This window comes from Bubalus bubalis, chromosome 3 (genome assembly GCF_019923935.1).
Source record: "Bubalus bubalis isolate 160015118507 breed Murrah chromosome 3, NDDB_SH_1, whole genome shotgun sequence".
In the NCBI taxonomy this organism is placed as follows: Eukaryota; Metazoa; Chordata; class Mammalia; order Artiodactyla; family Bovidae; genus Bubalus; species Bubalus bubalis.
This window is the reverse complement of record NC_059159.1, coordinates 106848534-106866100: the sequence shown is the minus strand read 5'-3', so window position 1 is coordinate 106866100 and position 17567 is coordinate 106848534. Positions and strand designations below refer to the sequence as shown.

The window sequence follows — 17567 nt, the reverse complement described above, 5'->3', positions numbered from 1 at the left end:
ATAATCCCAACCTCATAAATTGCTGGGAAGATGAAAATATTAGTACAGTGCCTGACAAATAGAAAGGCATTCAATAAATGTTAGATATTCATATTATTGCCAGCAATGTATTTGTCATTACAATTAATGTCCTATATAGTAAGAACTACAGTTTATATCTTTATAGACCACCACTGTACTTAAACATCTTCGAGCAAAGGTGATATTATATAAAGTTTGGCTGAATTATTCTGTAGTTTCTGACAATGGAAACTCAAGGTATATAGAATATTTGTCCTTGAAACATAGAAAAAAGGGCTTTTGAACTAAAGAAATCTCTTCAAAGTTGCCCCCAATTTTGATCAAGTTAATTCCAATAAATGTGTCACTGATGGAGAAAGGAATCTGAGAGGGCCTCACAGGTAAGAGATGCCTGCCCATAGTTGCTCACAGGTAAAATGAGGTCAGATTAGATCAGTGTTTCCCCAAGGGTTTTCCGCAGAACATGAGTGCCTTCCAAATGCTGCACAAACAAGCATTTCACAGTGAAGTAACTTTTAAAAATCCTGCATGCTGTATCTCATTCTTGGAGTTTCCTGATGTGTGTTTTCATACTGAAACCTCTGAAAGGTTCTGCAAAAAGAGATACGACTTTAATGTTTTGGTTTTTTTTTTTAAAAACCTGCACTTTGCAACCTAAACCCACACAACCAGTTTGCTTGGGGAAAGAGACTCAGACTCAGACTTTGGGACTGCAGCTGGTGACAATCTCCTCCCCCTTCCTGTGTCCTCAGTGGGCTAGGTCAGGGATAAATACTTTGTCCCGATTCTAAGGGGCTGGTCACCCCTTTGCGCTGAATCACAATTTCTCTACAGTGTGTCACAGTGAAACGCGTCCTGTTTGCCTGTAGGTGCCTTCCAGCCTCCTCTGAGTCTCCAGGGCAAGTCCTCTCACTGAGAATTCTTAGCCTGAAACAGAGGCTGCTGGTATCCTTTCTTCCCCTTGGGATTTCCTTGTTCTCAAAAAGGTGTCAGTTGCCATCTTCCTGTAGAGACTATGCTAGCGGCTCAGCTACATCAGCCTTTCCCAAAAGGGAATTTGGGTAAAATCAGTCTTGAAACATTTCAGACTTTCTCCACCCTCTTATAGATTCACAAAGCATATTAGCATATGAAAGACTCCATGAAGTTCCACAGGAAAAAAACCTATTTAACTTTAACCCAGCACTTCTAAATTTTATTTGACCCTGGGGTCCATTTCCAAATCATCTATTAAGAGATCAAGGTCATCAATATTCCATGAAACTCTTTAGCTTTCTGGGGTCCCTTCCAGCCATATCATTCTATGATTTGCTTTTTTACTTATGAGACATTAAAAGATTAATTCCTATCAGGCTTCCATTTAAGAACTTATCAGAATATGCAAACAGGAGCAGGTAAAACTGCCCAGTTTTTAAAAAATATCCTTGAATGGTTTTGAGACTTAAAATGAATTTTACATACATACATATATATATACATATACATTTACATATAATTTTATTTTCTGCCCCACGCCTAATCTCCTGGCTGACAGGAAAGGCAGGCACACATGTCTGGCCCTTAGTAGTTCTATATTCCTACTGAGTCTGCTTCTGTGCACACAGGGCATGCTAAATACATGCAGTAGACTCACTGACTCCAACAGCAGAAGAAATGCCAAAAGTACAGGACTAGAGGCAGAAAAAGCAGGTGGAAAATGTCATGAGGCAGTCCTCTAAGGAAGCGCTAGTGCCCTTTTAAATCTACCCAACAACTTCTGGTGAGTGGGGAAAGTTAGTTACACATTTCTCCTAAAACACTACCTTCCACTAAGCCTTCTGTCCCCCAACAAATGAAATAACACACACTAATTCCAACAGAACTTACTGCTTCTCTACTTCCTTCAGTATAAGACCACTAAGTGAATAGTGATGGAAAGGCGCATGTCACATGTGTATCTTATAAATGTTTGTGCAGTTGTCTCTGATTTCTCACATTTGGGCTTCAAAACTCTGTTTCCCACCTTCATAAGCAACCACCCACATGACCTTGGACAAGTTGTTTACTCTCTCCAAAGCTCAGTTTCTGAATCTGTAAAATGGACACAATACTACCTACATTCTAGGGTTTATGACCATACTCAAAAATCTAATATGTAAAAACTGCTTAGCACAGGGCCTAGAATATTTTAAGGGCATAATAAGTGCTTGATGTAATTATTGTGATTATTATATTAATATTACTATCAATAAAGTAAGTATCACTGATATTATAATCATTACTATAATAACTACTACAATTATTATTACTATAATAATTTTTTAATCTTTGTATCAGATAGTATTGTCTTTGAGGCAACAATATACTATGTCTGAATAACCTTTATAGGACAGTATCTGTATGAGATCACATGCAAATCAGGAAACTAGGGTTAAGGATGAAAAAAACTATTCTTATTGATCCTTAAATGTGCAAAAAGAGCCATCAGCCTCACACACGGAACTCCAGTTCCTCTGGAGTTTGTTTTTGGAGGTAACCACAGGATGCTTCAGTTCAGTTCAGTTCAGTTCAGTCTCTCAGTCATGCTTAAGAACACTGAAATGCTGTTTATAAATCTCCTGAGACCAGCACAAGCAGGTGATTGGCTTAACCAATGCAGATGTGGTCTCTTGACTGCTGCATGCCCTGGCCTCAACTTTGAAAAACACTTAATGTTAACTAACTTGTAAAAATGGTGGTTTGGGGAAAGCAAAAGTTTTCATTTTAATTCAGTTTTACCTAAAAATAATAGGCCTCTGATCTGTCAAGAATAAAGATACCATTTCCATGTGTCCCCCTTTAATATCTAGGAATAACAATGATTACAGTCACAGATTATTTAAAACTTTAGAAAGAATTTTATCAAAGTTCTTAATTCTATAAAAGGCAAAAAAAAAGCGTACTTTTCTAGAGGAATCTCAATACTTTTCAGCAGATGAATTTTGTTTTTAAAGGCTTCAAAAAGGAACACAATTTAGATCTTTATTAAAAAGAAAATGTATACTCCAAGTTTTACTTACATTATATTGCAATAGTTGTTTGCGATCACAGCCTATACCAAATATTCCTCTGGTGGTTTTTATGTTTGGGTTTTAGAAAGGGACCCCCCTCCCATACATGGCTAATCTCTGAATAAATATTTTAATATTCCTATGTAGTCATTTTTAAAAAGCAATTTTATATCCATCTATTTCATGGAGCTAAATAACATGGCTTGCCATATAAGCCTTCTGAATGAGTCTGCATGACTGATAGTGAAATACTGTGTTATCAGGACCTATCAATTTGATGCCATCCTCAAGTCCCTCTAGCTCAGCCGAGGTTCAACTCAGGTTTTACTCACCCACTTAACCAGGAACCACTGTGCCTAATAATTCTATATACCCTGACAGGTCAGTTTTCTCCATGAGATTCTTTCAGCCTTTCTCTCATTTCCTCAGAGCACATCTACAAAGGACACATATTTGAAAAGTAACTCAACCAAATAGAGAAACAATGTACATGACCATGATCATTGCAGTTTAACCTAGAGTTTTCTGGACATGCTGTTTTAACCCAAAAGTGGTGTCAGTGGTTAGCATTTCATAGCCTAAAATATAGTTCCCAACTTCCCAAGGGTATCTTCATTGTTCTGGCATTTTTCTTCACCCTGTTTCTAGTATTTCCTTGAAAGCCAGAAAGTAGTCACTTTTCATTTATCATGGAATTGATTTTTCCAACTTTCAGTAGGAGCCAAGATCAACCCAGAGGTTTGTAGTCAACAACAATTCTCTTCGTGTATCTGAGATCCCCCAACAAGTGTGACTGACTCGGGGACACTGCTCATAACAGCAGCTCAGAGCTCAACAGTAACCTTCCATCACTGACCTGCCAGGTATCAACAGAGGGTGTTCTTCTCTTTCACTGTATCCAAACTTCTGACAGGTATTAATCATTGGGATTCAAGAGTGAGAAGACAGACTTTCTGAGAATTCTTAGAAATTCCAGAATTCATGTCAGTATTCTGTAATTCTCATAGCACTTGTACTTACATGTTTCTTAAAAATATTAAGTGACCATAATAATGAGCAGAGAATAATTTTTCCGTGATAGGACTGTATGAAAAGTTTTCATGGTCTTCTGTTTAAAGATATAATACCAAAAGTATGGATTTTGGTATTTAATAATAAAAAGTATTATTATTATAATTAACCAACAAATTGCAATGAGATTATAAAATCCAGTACTATGTAAAAATGATCTCTACCCGATACACACAAGATAATAGAAAACATTAAAAAGAAATGAACATTAACAAAAAATGGTGCTAAATAAAAATAATTTTTAAATTGGAAGATAATTCCACAAACATTCAAAGACTCTTATTCTTTAAATGAAATTTTTAACCCCATAAAGCATCAAATGTTTTTTCCAATAGAATTCAAGTAATATTTGAAGGCAAGGTCAAGAGTACTACAGAGAAGCAAATGTCAGAATGGTCAATTTAAGGATGTATCTTGCTTCCAATACCTGGTATGTCTTAGAACACCACAGGATTGTAAAAAGTATCTTAGACCTATAAACTTACTAATATTTATCTGTAAGAATAATGCACTGTTGGCAGTGGACAGAGCCATGAACACACTTAGAGCAGAAGATGCAGTAAAGTCTCACTGATGCTTCCCTTCCACTGCTCATGTCCTTGTTCCCAGAAATGCTGACCTTGACCTTTGATCCTACACAGCAGTATTTCCTGCTTTTGCTTTCAACTTGAAGTCAGTGAATTTCTTCAAATAAGTAATGGACTTTTAAGCTTTAATTCTCACAGGAGAACTGTAACATTTCTTCCAATTTTTTTTTCAACCGATTTTTCTCAGAATCTAGAATTTTGGAGTCCATTTAAATTTCCCTCAGAAATGCCAGAAAGGAATCCCCAAATGGACAAGTGTTTTTCCCTATATTCCTTTTCAGAAGAAGCCATAAACATAAGAGATTTCCTTCTCATCTCCAAATTTTCTCTGCTCACTATGGTTGTCACCTCTTTAGATGCCTTGCTTGCTCACAATTTCTCCTCCTCTGGGAACAGCCCCAAAACCGTGGACAAGTTCTTGGTGGTTATTTCCTTTCTGTATCACCCTGCATTCCTGACCATATACAGGATGTTGACTAGGAAGGACAGCTGGCCCAACTGGATTCTCTTTACTGTCTCTGGAACTTGAATACTGGAACCCAGACACACAGAAACTGGGGGCCACTGTGGCCATATTGATATTGATGACAGGTGTGGGAGCAACAGAATCTATATCTACCTGTTGCTTAGATCCCAGAACTTGGCCTGAATGCTCTTTCCCAGTCACGAGGTACTTAAGACGTCCCAAGGTTCTTCATGAAATCCCTCCCTGGTTTAAGCTAGCCAAAATTAGTTTCTGCTGCTTTCAGTCAGAAGAACCTTAGCTAATACATCATTATTCCTTGGCCCAGTTCCTCTAATTTTTCAGAAAAAGAAGGAAAAAGTGACAACATAAGATACCATTTATCTAACATTTGGAAACACACAAAGGAATACTCTGTTCAGTTTATTATGCACACGTACGTAGAATGAGCAAACTGTGAACAGTGTGCATGTCTATATCAAGATCATGATTGCCTTGAGAGGCAAGGGAGACATGGGCCAGGAAGAGGCCTGAAGAGGAGCTTCAACAGTTATGGTAATGCTTGATTTCCAGGTGACAGTATGACTCAGTTTGCCTGGGGCTGCTGAGTTTATATTTGTTATCCCAGCATAATCAGCAACAGCAGCCCCTTCTCTCTCAAGAGTATTCCAGTTTGGATACTAAGTTCTATAACCATCCTTTCAGAACACTTTAAATAATAATAGAAAAATACTTCTGCATATTTTCCTGAATGTTTGAAGTATTTTATGACAAACATATTTTTAAATTATTACACATACAGAATATAGCTGCCAAAGTCCCTACTTTGAGTAGGGAGTCATGAGTCCCTCTAGAACATCTCCCTCTCACACAACACTTGTGAGGATTCAATGAGGCCAGCTCTATGAAGCACTCATCAGTAACCTGCACTGAATAAGAGACAGTCACCATTTAGATGGCATTACTTTATATTAACCAAATTCCTGGTAAGTTATTTAAGTTCAGTTCAGTTCAGTCGCTCAGTCGTGTCCAACTCTGCGACCCCATGAACTGCAGCACACCAGGCCTCCCTATCCATCACCAACTCCCAGAGTTCACTCAAACTCATGTCCATCGAGTCGGTGATGCCATCCAGCCATCTCATGCTCTGTCATCCCCTTCTCCTCCTGCCCCCAATCCCTCCCAGCATCAGAGTCTTTTCCAATGAGTCAACTCTTCGCATGAGGTGGCTAAAGTACTGGAGCTTCAGCTTTAGCATCATTCCCTCCAAAGAACACCCAGGGCTGATCTCCTTCAGAATGGACTGGTTGGATCTCCTTGCAGTCCAAGGGACTCTCAGGAGACTTCTCCAACACCACAGTTCAAAAGCATCAATTCTTTGTCGCTCAGCTTTCTTCACAGTCCAACTCTCACATCCATACATGACCGCTGGAAAAACCACAGCCTTGACTAGACGGACCTTTGTTGGCAAAGTAATGTCTCTGCTTTTGAATATGCTATCTAGGTTGGTCATAACTTTTCTTCCAAGGAGTAAGCGTCTTTTAATTTCATGGCTGCAGTCACCATCTGCAGTGATTTTGGAGCCCCCAAAAATAAAGTCTGACACTGTTTCCACTGTTTCCCCATCTATTTCCCATGAAGTGATGGGACCAGATGCCATGATCTTCGTTTTCTGAAACGAAGTTGAGCTTTAAGTTGAGCTTTAAGCCAACTTTTTCACTCTCCTCTTTCACTTTCATCAAGAGGCTTTTTAGTTCCTCTTCACTGTCTGCCATAAGGGTGGTGTCATCTGCATATCTGAGGTTATTGATATTTCTCCCGGCAATCTCGATTCCAGCTTGTGCTTCTTTTTATTTAGGGACATTTTAATTTTAATACTGTATGTAAATTGTACATTCATAAGGTTCAAAATTCAAAAAATACAAAAGGGCAATGAAGTTTTCCAGTAATGCCCTTGTTTATCTCCTTGTTAATATAGAAATAAATGTTTCTAGATTTTTTACTATCCTTAAAGAATATTCCATATAAATTATATATATGTGTGTGTGTTTGCATTAACCCATTTGAAGCTCACAAAAACTCGTTGAAAAGATACTATTATTACTACCATTGTACATGATGAAGTGAAGCTTGAAGTGATTAAGTGACGTATTTAAGGTCACACAGTTGGTAAATAGCAAAATGCAGGTTCCAATCACCTAACCACTACAAGTGTTGTCCCAAATTTTGAAAAAGAGGAAGTGGAACTGCCCTATTAAAATGAAGGCATATTTCAGGTACCAAAGAAGCTGGCACCCACACTCCCTGCTCATCCAGAAAGCTCAACTTGCCCCCAAATATCTCCCTTTGTTATAAAGAAGTCCATCATTTCAGATTTTTTACTTAAGAGCTGAGAGTGCTCAGCTCTTCTCCTAGAGCTCCCTAATAAAAATAGAAATAAAAATCTTGAAAGACTAAATATATGCTAACAATGGGAAATTTGTTGGTTCCCCTTCTTAAGGCAAGGCACTGGAGGGGAGGGTCAGATTGAGTGAGCAGGGGGCATCCTTGAGGAGCAGGGGCAAGATAGGATGTGACAAAGAAAACTCACCCCACGGTTTTCCCTTCAACATGCCCTAACTAAGGGATCAGCAACTGATCACTGTCTGAAAACTAGTTATCTGAGTTGCTTTTAATATGATGATAAATATCAGTTTCATCCCTTCATCAAACATTCTCATCTAGCTCTTCTTTGACCAAGGACACACACATTGCCAGGAAAAGTGTGGGCAGTTAATTCTCCCACACAAGAATCTGCAGGTTCTGAGTTACCCAGGATCACCCACCTTCACACCCGCCCATTTGTATCCTGAGTTCTGAGCAGCAGCCCCTCCCGCCACGCCACAATTCTGGATAGAGCATATAGCCTTGAGTACAGCAACATCTAGCCCTCTGGCAGAAAAGTCCCAGGTATCCAGCAGTAATAAACATGAATATGAACTCAGGAACCATGAGTCAAATTGTGTTTCTGTCTGAAAAAGGATATTAAGAGCTTCATTCAGGTTAAATCAGAGTCAATCCTCCAAACCAAGAGGAAGTTCATACCTAACACACAGAAATTATACGATGGAGGGAAATGAAAGATTAGGCCTTACCTTAGCAAGAATTTGTGATTGTTTCAGTACAGTATAAAATATTTGTTCTGGAACCAGCTATTTGCCTAATCACTTGGACACTGCTTGCACAACCAGAAAAATGTGTCCTCAGTTAGGAAAATGTGTGGTTATGTAAGGCTTAGAACTCAGTATTATCTGAAATTGCAAAAGAAGGTAACATTTTCATCCAAAGAGAGTGCCTTTGTTCATCCTGACTGATTATTCTAGCATCAACAACCTCTAATAAAGTGTTGAAGATCATGACAGTACCCCCTCTTTCTCCGTCTTTCTTGTTCCTCCCATGGGGTTTCGGTTGCCCAAAGTCCACCATTAACAACTCTTTCTGCTGAAATCTGGCTCTCTGAGGAACGGCATCCAGAAACGGAAGACACAGATCGGGGAGTTTCTTCCTACTAGAACTGCTGCTTTAGTTTAAATTGAAAAAGCCCACGCCCAGTTTCTAATGGAAAACATCTGAACCACCAAATCTTCCACGAGCAAGGCGATGCTTATGCTCTCAGCGTGCTCCATCCTACATGCAACCCACAGATTGCTTGCTGAGAAACAGAGCCTTACTGCCAGGAGAGCAACATTCCACCAGACCCTGATTTAGCAAGACATTTCCATATTGTACCCCCAACCAGCTGGAAATCTTCCACTGCTTTTGTGCAAAGACTTAACTCATCTTGCTGAATTTCCTGATTTAAAAGTCTAATTCATTCCACCAAAAGTGTGACAGAAGGAAACCAAGTATACCAGCCTTCTCCTGCCAGATTGCCCCAGACTAAAGTTCTTGCATTTTCAGTCTGTAAAAACGGTTCAAATATGCCCTGCAGGGGCACTGGTCATCCTCGCATTCTTGCTGCAGTGCCTTAGCTGATGGCACTGGAGGGAAAATAAGTTTATCGATTACAACAGCCACTAAACTCACTTCTCCATGAAAATAACAAAGAGTCAAATGTCTCTTAAGTTTATGAAATAAGCACAGCAAAAAAAAAAAGTCACGGTTTTAAAATGTGACACATTTTCTCTAAACAGTGAGCTACCTAGACATGCAATGTTTACATTGCAAACCCTCCTGGAACAGGGGTTATGCAGCTCAGCTGTCCTTCGGTGTTCAGGGATGAGCTGTTAAATGCAAGGGAACCTGCCAGGGGAAAGGAAGTAAATCCATTTGCTAATTATAAAAATAACATACACATATATGCAGCTATATATATACACAAGTATGACTTACATACATGTAATTAGCCCATAATGACTTCTCCTGGCTAATCATCAAGGCAAATCTTTTCTCCTTTTCCTGCATCTTTCTGAGCGCCTTTTATTAAAACTTCTTTTATATATAAATGACCAATTAACTTTCTGTAATCTGTAGCCCTCCCCCATTTCCCCACACTATCTACAGTACTGTCTGCCAACTCCTAGGTTTCCTCAAACCCCTTACCTTCTCTTAGGTTAGAACAGACAGGTATATGCAGTAGGTACCATTAACTCATCCCTACTGGATTATTTAATTTTTTTTTATCACATCCTAGAGAAATCTCAGGATTTCAAACTAGAAGGAGAAAGAGCTGCCTCCGCGTATCTCAGGAGGAAGAGATTATTAAACGAAGAAAGCTTATTCTGCTAGTCAAAAGGAACAATCCTTCTGATCACCCTCTAAATGCACTTAGGTACTGACTGGAAGTGTACACGGGAAAATGGTCCAACAGCACCACTTACAGTAAGAGCTGTTAAGTGCAAAGCTGTTGGTCCATGTCGGCAAAGAAAAGCAAGCTGGCTCATCAGAAAGGTTGATTTCCCCCAGTGTCTGCAGAAAGACCGTGCCCAGGACAGGAAGCCAGTGCAATTAGTTTGTCATCATTTGAAGTTAATACACAGATTCCAGCAAATTCTGGGGAGGAAATGTTCATATCAGGCTCTGCTGATCGATGAGGAATGACTCCCACTTGAGACAAGCTGATTTTCACCAGAGGCTCCGTTTCTGGAAAAATAAACTAGGGAATCCTGTATTACATCTGGTGTATATAAATAAAGCACCTCCTCCTTTATAATCAAGGCTCTCCCCCAAACTCAAACAAATCCAAACTTTATGAACTGCCTCTTCCAACTAGCTTACTTTCAGGGTCTCCAGGACACAAAGAAATACAGCACAAAGATGCTTTCTCCTTAGGGATCATATACAAATTCACTCAGTCTGTTTCCATTCCACACAGAGCAACAAAGTCATCAGACTTCCATACTCCCCTTGGCTCTTTCTTGTTTAAAGTAAGATAAATCTTAGACTGCTGTCTGCAGATGGCAGGTTACAGGCGAGGGAAGCTTGGGTAGGGAGATCTACCCTGGAAAAGCCCTTTCTGTTTTCTGCATGCAAGTAAGCTGGCGTGGAGAGGTGCAAGCAACTGTGGATACATTTCAATTCCCCAAACCCTACAATTAGGATTGGAAAATTTTGTCTATCCCTTCATATATGTGTGTTGATGAAAGAAGGAGTTTAAACTCTCCTTTTTATTGGCTGCATGCATGCATGTGCATGCTGTCATTTCAGTGGAGTTGGACTCTTTGTGACCCTATGGACTGTAGCCTACCAGGCTCCTCTATCCATGGGATTCTCCAGGCAAGAATACTGGAGTGGGTGGCCATGCTCTCCTCCAGAGGATCTTCCCAACCCAGGGATTGAACCCGCATCCCTTATATCTATCTGCATTGGCAGGCAGGTTCTTAACCACTAGAGCCATCTGGGAAGCCCCTTTTATTGGCTACACTGATTAAATTCATCACACAGTGACTCCATCTTTACTTTGTCTGGATAGACCCAATTCAGGACATACTTTCAATAGCTTTAACCTCCTCAAATCAAAGAACTAGCAGTATTATTAAGTTCTAAGTTCAAATAACATCTTGTTTTATCTCATTTTTATTTTTAATCTGCTTATTCCTCCAGATACCATAGTCAGGTAGGATTACAAACCCTGATTGAGGAAAGATATTAATAGAAAATGAAATTCTTATAATTCAGTGTGTAACTACACTTTTAATAAGCCCTCCACTCTTTTTTATGTATACTCCACTAGACACTCCTTTTCAAATTTAAAGTCCTAAATACCAAAATGTTATGCCTTTAGGGAGTCTAGTGACTGCCCAATCCTATAATTTGATGGGTGAGGACACTGAAGCTTGAAGAAGGTTAAGTTATATATTCCCAAAGCCCTAAGTAAATGAAAGGGAAGATGATCAACAGACAATTCCCACTCACATCCAAGGGCCGAGGCCTGGGATTGCAAGGTCTTGATGAACTGTACTATATTCTTGGCTCCTCATTTAGAAATCTCAGAAAATCCTTATTCTTTTCCAGGTTCACTGAGTGCTGTCCCCAGGCTCTCTCACAAGATGTTCTGGCATCATACCACACAAAGGCATTCAGCAAGTTCAAGAAATGAACCCAGGCTCCAGTAAATGAAATATATCCATCCAGTAAATGAAATATATCCATTAGAAGCTCTCAGAATTCATACTTTCAACTCCCCTGGATTTTGATTTGTGTATAAAATAGTCATTGTTGTTAGGATAGCTTTCCTTGCTGTTAGTGAGCAAGACTTTATTTTTTCATATTTTAAAGAAAGCTGTGGTACATATACACAATGGAGTATTACTCAGCCATTAAAAATAATACATTTGAATCAGTTCTAATGAGGTGGATGACACTGGAGCCTATTATACAGAGTGAAGTAAGCCAGAAAGAAAAACACCAATACAGTATACTAACGCATATATATGGAATTTAGAATGATGGTAACGATAACCCTGTATGTGAGACAGCAAAAGAGACAGAGATGTATAGAACAGTCTTTTGGACTCTGTGGAAGAGGGTGAGGGTGGGATGATTTGGGAGAAATACATTGAAACATGTATATTATCATATGTGAAACGGATCGCCAGTCCAGGTCCAATGCATGATACAGGATGCCCGGGGCTGGTGCACTGGGATGACCCAGAGGGACCCAATGGGGAGGAAGGTGGGAGGGGGGTTCAGGATGGGGAACATGAGTATACCTGTGGCGGATTCATGTTGATGTATGGCAAAACCAATACAATATTGTAAAGTAATTAGCCTCCAATTAAAATAAATAAATTTATATTAAAAAATAAATTAAAAGTGCAGACTTGTTTATTTCATCTGATCCTCTGATCCTCCTCTAATTTTCTTGAGGACATAAATGATTTGTTTCTCTCTCTCTCCCCAGGGACCAAAAGAATATCTAATGTAAAGCAGCAATCAATCAATATTTTCTGAATAAATGATTCTAGCAACCAAGTACATGAGTTCTGCAGAATGCATACCCCCTTAATGATCTAACATATCAACTCATTTAACTCATCAAAATCAAGCGCTACTTTTCTTTTTAGCCCTCACAGCCTCTTTTGCATCTGCTTTCTCAGCACTTCTCAAACCTGAGTCACTCTCATCCTATCCTCATAATTTTGCTCTATCAACTATCTCTACTGTTATTTATTTAAATGGCCTTGCTTTCTAAACTTAAATATATGTCTTTTAAAGGGCAGCTTTAGAGCTACTATATACTGAAGGCCAATAACATTTGATCTAAGTAAACTACTCATAACAATAAATTCACAACTATTAAAAAATTTAAATGTTTATCCACACACGCTCTAAATTCATGAGTTATGTGCACATGTTCAAGAAAACAACTCTGCATTATTCATTCAGTTTTCTCAACATCCTGAGGAGGTAGACAGAACAAATGCTGGGCCCAAAGAATTAAGGTGACAGTCCAAGCAAGATGGCAGCCATATCCACTGACCTCTTGGTTAATGCTCTTTCCTCTGATGCCCAGATCCTATTTCTCCAAATGTAGCTCGCAACCCAGAAGCATTAGTATGCCCTGGAGGCTTATAAAAAATGCAGAAGCTTAGGCCCCATGCAAGGCCTACTCAGTGGGAATCTGCATTTTAACAAGATCCCAGTCGCTTCAGGTACACGTGAAAGTTAGAGAAGCCCTAGTCTAGATCAGTGGTTCTCTAACTTGGCAGCACATTAGAACCATCTGGGGAGACTTAAGAAATACTGATGCCTGGGCTCTACCTCCCAGATATTCTGATGTTAAGTGTCTGGGGTTTGATCTGGGCCTAGGGAGTTTTTTCAAAACTCCTCCACTTAGAAAAAGCTGGCAGGTTATAAGAAATTAAAGCCTGTATAGCCAAGTTTAAGAAAGAAGAGTCCAGATCAGTGGTACTAGAACTTTAACTGCCCCAGAACCACCTGAAGGGCTTGGTAAACCACAGATGGTTTGGCTCCAGCACCAGAGTTTCTGATTTAGGAGATTCTGGTCCGGCCTGCATATCTGCATTTCCAACAAGTTCCATGCTGATGCTGCTGGTCTAGGGACCAGATTTTGAGAATCCTGATAGTTAGGCAGACCATACCATACAGATCAAAGCTCAAACTCATGCCAAGAACTCTTCTAGACCCATAAATAAGCTGAAGTTGGAGCAAGCATCTTAAGGATGAAAAAAGTTTAACTATGAACTACTTAAAGTATTTCATCTGTTCCCTTATATATTCCTATTTCCCTAAATGTAAAAATGCCAGTTCTCAGCCTGTTTTCATCCTCATAAAATAACTTTTCTACCAGAATGAGGTCTAAGCATTAGTTGTAAAATATCTTGGGATACAGCCCCTGAAAAACCCTTGAAGGAGCCTGGCTCTGGGTTTCAGCTCAAGTAGGCAGGTTGGAGGCATTCCTCCTTGTGTGAAGAATGTCCCCTGGAGTGCTGCTGCAGGTGGTGCCCTGCATCTGACATTTGGTGGAAATCACACCTTCCCTGGTGGCTCAGACAGTAAAGAATTGCCTGCAATGGAGGAGACCTGGGTTCAATCCCTGGGTTGGGAAGATTCTCTGAGAAGGCAATGGCAAACCACTCCAGTTGTTCTTGCCTGGAGAATTCCATGGACAGCAGAGCCTGGAGGGCTACACTCCATGTGTCGCAGAGAGTCAGTCAGGACTTAGCAACTGAACAACAGTCTCTTTGTTTTCACCTCAGGAAGCCACCATAAACTGCTCTGAAGAATCCCTTGAAAGCCATGTTACCTCTAGGACAGCATGTTTTCCCAAACACACTTGCCTTTGCACCAGACTTATTATAGAGCAACAAAGAAAAGACCAACAACTGAAAGACCTCTTTTTTTTTTTTTTAAACTTTAAATAATTGTATTAGTTTTGCCAAATATCAAAATGAATCCACCACAGGTATACATGTGTTCCCCATCCTGAACCCTCTTGCCTTTGCACCAGACTTATTATAGAGCAACAAAGAAAAGACCAACAACTGAAAGACCTCTTTTTAAATTCATACTCAACTCATAGCACATCGTCATTATCAGTTTGTGCAAATCCCCTCTCTTGTTTTCTTTTTTCTCTTTTTTTTTTGTCCTCTCATTTCTGATCCCCACACTCAACTGCATTATTCCTTAGGCAACCTCTCTGTTAGAGATATGTCCTTAAATGTGCATATATCCCTGTAGAAATGAGTAGGGCTGCTTTGTATGCATGTGCATGTATGAGTGCTAGGTCGCTTAAGTCGTGTCCGACTCTGCACCTCTATGGACTGCAGCTCATCAGGCTCCTCCTGCATGGGGTTCTCCAGACAGAAATACTGGAGTGGGTTGCCATGCCCTCCTCCAGGGGATTTTCCGGATCCAAGGATCGAACTGGCATCTTCTATGTCTCCTGCATTGGCAGGTGGGTTCTTTTACCACTAGCACCACCTGGGAAGCCCCTTTGTATGCATATATGGCTTTAAATTACATTTGTTGTTGTTCAGTTACTCAGTCATGTCTGACTATTTGCAACCCCATGGATTGCAGCATGCCAGGCCTCCCTGTCCATCACCAACTCCTGGAGCTTGCTCACATTCATGTCCATTGAGTCGGTGATGCCATCCAACCATCTTGTCTTCTGTCATCCCCTTCTCCTCCTGCCTTCAATCTATCCAAGTATCAGGGTCTTTTCTAATGGGTCAGCTCTTCACACCAGGTGGCCAAAGTACTGGAGTGTCAGCTTCAGCATCAGTCCTTCCAATGAATATTCAGGATTGATTTTCTTTAGGGTTGACTGGTTGGATCTCCTTGCAGTCCAAGGGACTCTCAAGAGTCTTCTCCAACACCACAGTTCAAAAGCATCAGTTCATCAGTGCTCAGCCTTCTTTATGGCCCAACTCTCACATCCATACATGACTATGGAAAAACCATAGGTTTGACTAGACCAACCTTTGTTGGTAAAGTAATGTCTGCTTTTTAATATGCTGTCTAGGTTGGTCATAGCTTTTCTTCCAAGAAGCAAGCATCTTTTAATTTCATGGCTGCAGTCACCATCTGCAGTGATTTTGGAGCCCAAGAAAATAAAGTCTCTCACTGTTTCTATTGTTTCCCCATCTATTTGCCATGAAGTGATGGGACCGTATGCCATCGTCTTAATTTTTTGAATGCTGAATTTTAAGCCAGCTTTTTCACTCTCCTCTTATACACTCATCAAGAGCCTCTTTATAGTTCCTCTTCACTTTCTGACATAGGGTGGTGTCATCTGCATATCTGAGGTTATTTATATTTCTCCTGGCAATCTGGATTCCAGCTTGTGCTTCATCCAGCCTGGAATGTCATAGATGTACTTTGCATAGAAGTTAAATAAGCAAGTTGACAATATACAGCCTTGACATACTCCTTTCCCAATTTTGAACCCGTCCATTGTTCCATGTCCATTTCTAACTGTTGCTTGTTGCCCTGCATACAGGTTTCTCAGGAGGCAGGTAAGGTGGTCTGGTATTCCCATCTCTTGAAGAATTTTCCACAGTTTGTTGTGATCCACACAGTCAAAGGCTTTAGCATAAATTACATAGTGGAACTGTATTAGAAATCTCTTTTCTTATCATTGTACTCAACATCATGGTTTTAAGACACGGCTTTATGTCCATAAGATGCACCCAACCACATTTTGCTTATTGAGAAGTCGCCTTTACACATCTGTTTTTCACACTGAAATCAGCATGCTATTGAGTCAGAGTGCTTCGGGGTAAGCAAGATTGTTTGCTGAAGTTAATCTGACACCAGATGCATTTATCCCTGTTTTAGGGCTGTAACTAATTCCTTTCCGCTCCATGTGGCCCTGCTCTCTAGCTGGCATCACAGGTGTCTTCTTTAAAAAGATTTTGTGCCTTGGTTTCCTGGCAGTCCCCCACTTTTGGGGGCTCTTTTTCACAAAATTTGCATCAAAAAGAATGGAGATGGAATCCTTCAAAAGAAAATTTTCTTTATCATCTATGATTTATCTTTGCTTAAATAAGAGCATTCCAGCCTTGGAAAAGTTAAAAAAAAAAAAAAAAGAGAGAGACAAGTTGCCTCAATCTTGGATTACAGGTTTCAGATCAAAATGAAAAAATAGTCAAGTTGCTTATCAGAGAGTGTTCTGTTCTTACTCTTACTTACTCCTCTTGCAGATGTAAGTAATAAATCCAAAACCAAATGCTCCCTCAAGACATGAACTCTCACCAGCACCCATGAGGAGGCAATTTGGCTCACACAATAGCACTTAATTAAAATCTATAACTTCCACAGGTATGTGAGAGAGAAAAAGAAATCATCTTTGGGCCTATTTCCAGCTCAGTCCTTCAGAATATGTGAAATTGTACTTCTTTATCAACTGGACTCCATAAAATGATAAATATATGATACCACGATTTAAAATGCAAGTAATACTTTATTCAATATTCTAAGATGAGCCCTTCACAAGCTTGTACAAATAAAATATTAAAAATAACTACCATGGGGACTTGCCTGGTAGTCCAGTGGCTAAGACTTCTAGCTCCCAGTGCAAGGGTCTGGGTTCAATCTCTGGTCAGGAAACTAGATTCCACATGCTGCAGCTAAAGATCCCACATGCCACAACAAAGACTGAAGATCCTACACGCTACAACTAAGACTCAAAACAGCCAAATAAGTAAATAAAATAAATATTAAAAAACAACTACCATGTATTATATGTTTATAATGTGCCAGGTATGACGGAATCAAATCCCTTATGATTATACAGTGGAAGTGAGAAATTGATTTAAGGGCCTAGATCTGATAGAGTGCCTGATGAACTATGGACTGAGGTTCGTGACATTGTACAGGAGATGGGATCAAGACCATCCCCATGGAAAAGAAATGCAAAAAAGCAAAATGGCTGTCTGGGGAGGCCTTACA

At 39.8% G+C, this 17567-nt stretch overlaps 1 protein-coding gene across 1 annotated transcript in view; it reads right to left on the bottom strand.

The window, feature by feature from the left end:
- The window catches only part of PGM5 (phosphoglucomutase 5), a 191525-nt gene extending 182902 nt beyond the window's left edge, over nucleotides 1-8623 (bottom strand). Inside the window, exon 1 of the mRNA XM_044939932.1 lies at nucleotides 8576-8623. Coding sequence (XP_044795867.1) covers nucleotides 8576-8608 — 33 coding nt within the window. The 5' untranslated portion in view covers nucleotides 8609-8623. The remainder of the gene's footprint in view (nucleotides 1-8575) is intronic.
- Between the last annotated feature and the right edge of the window lie 8944 nt (nucleotides 8624-17567).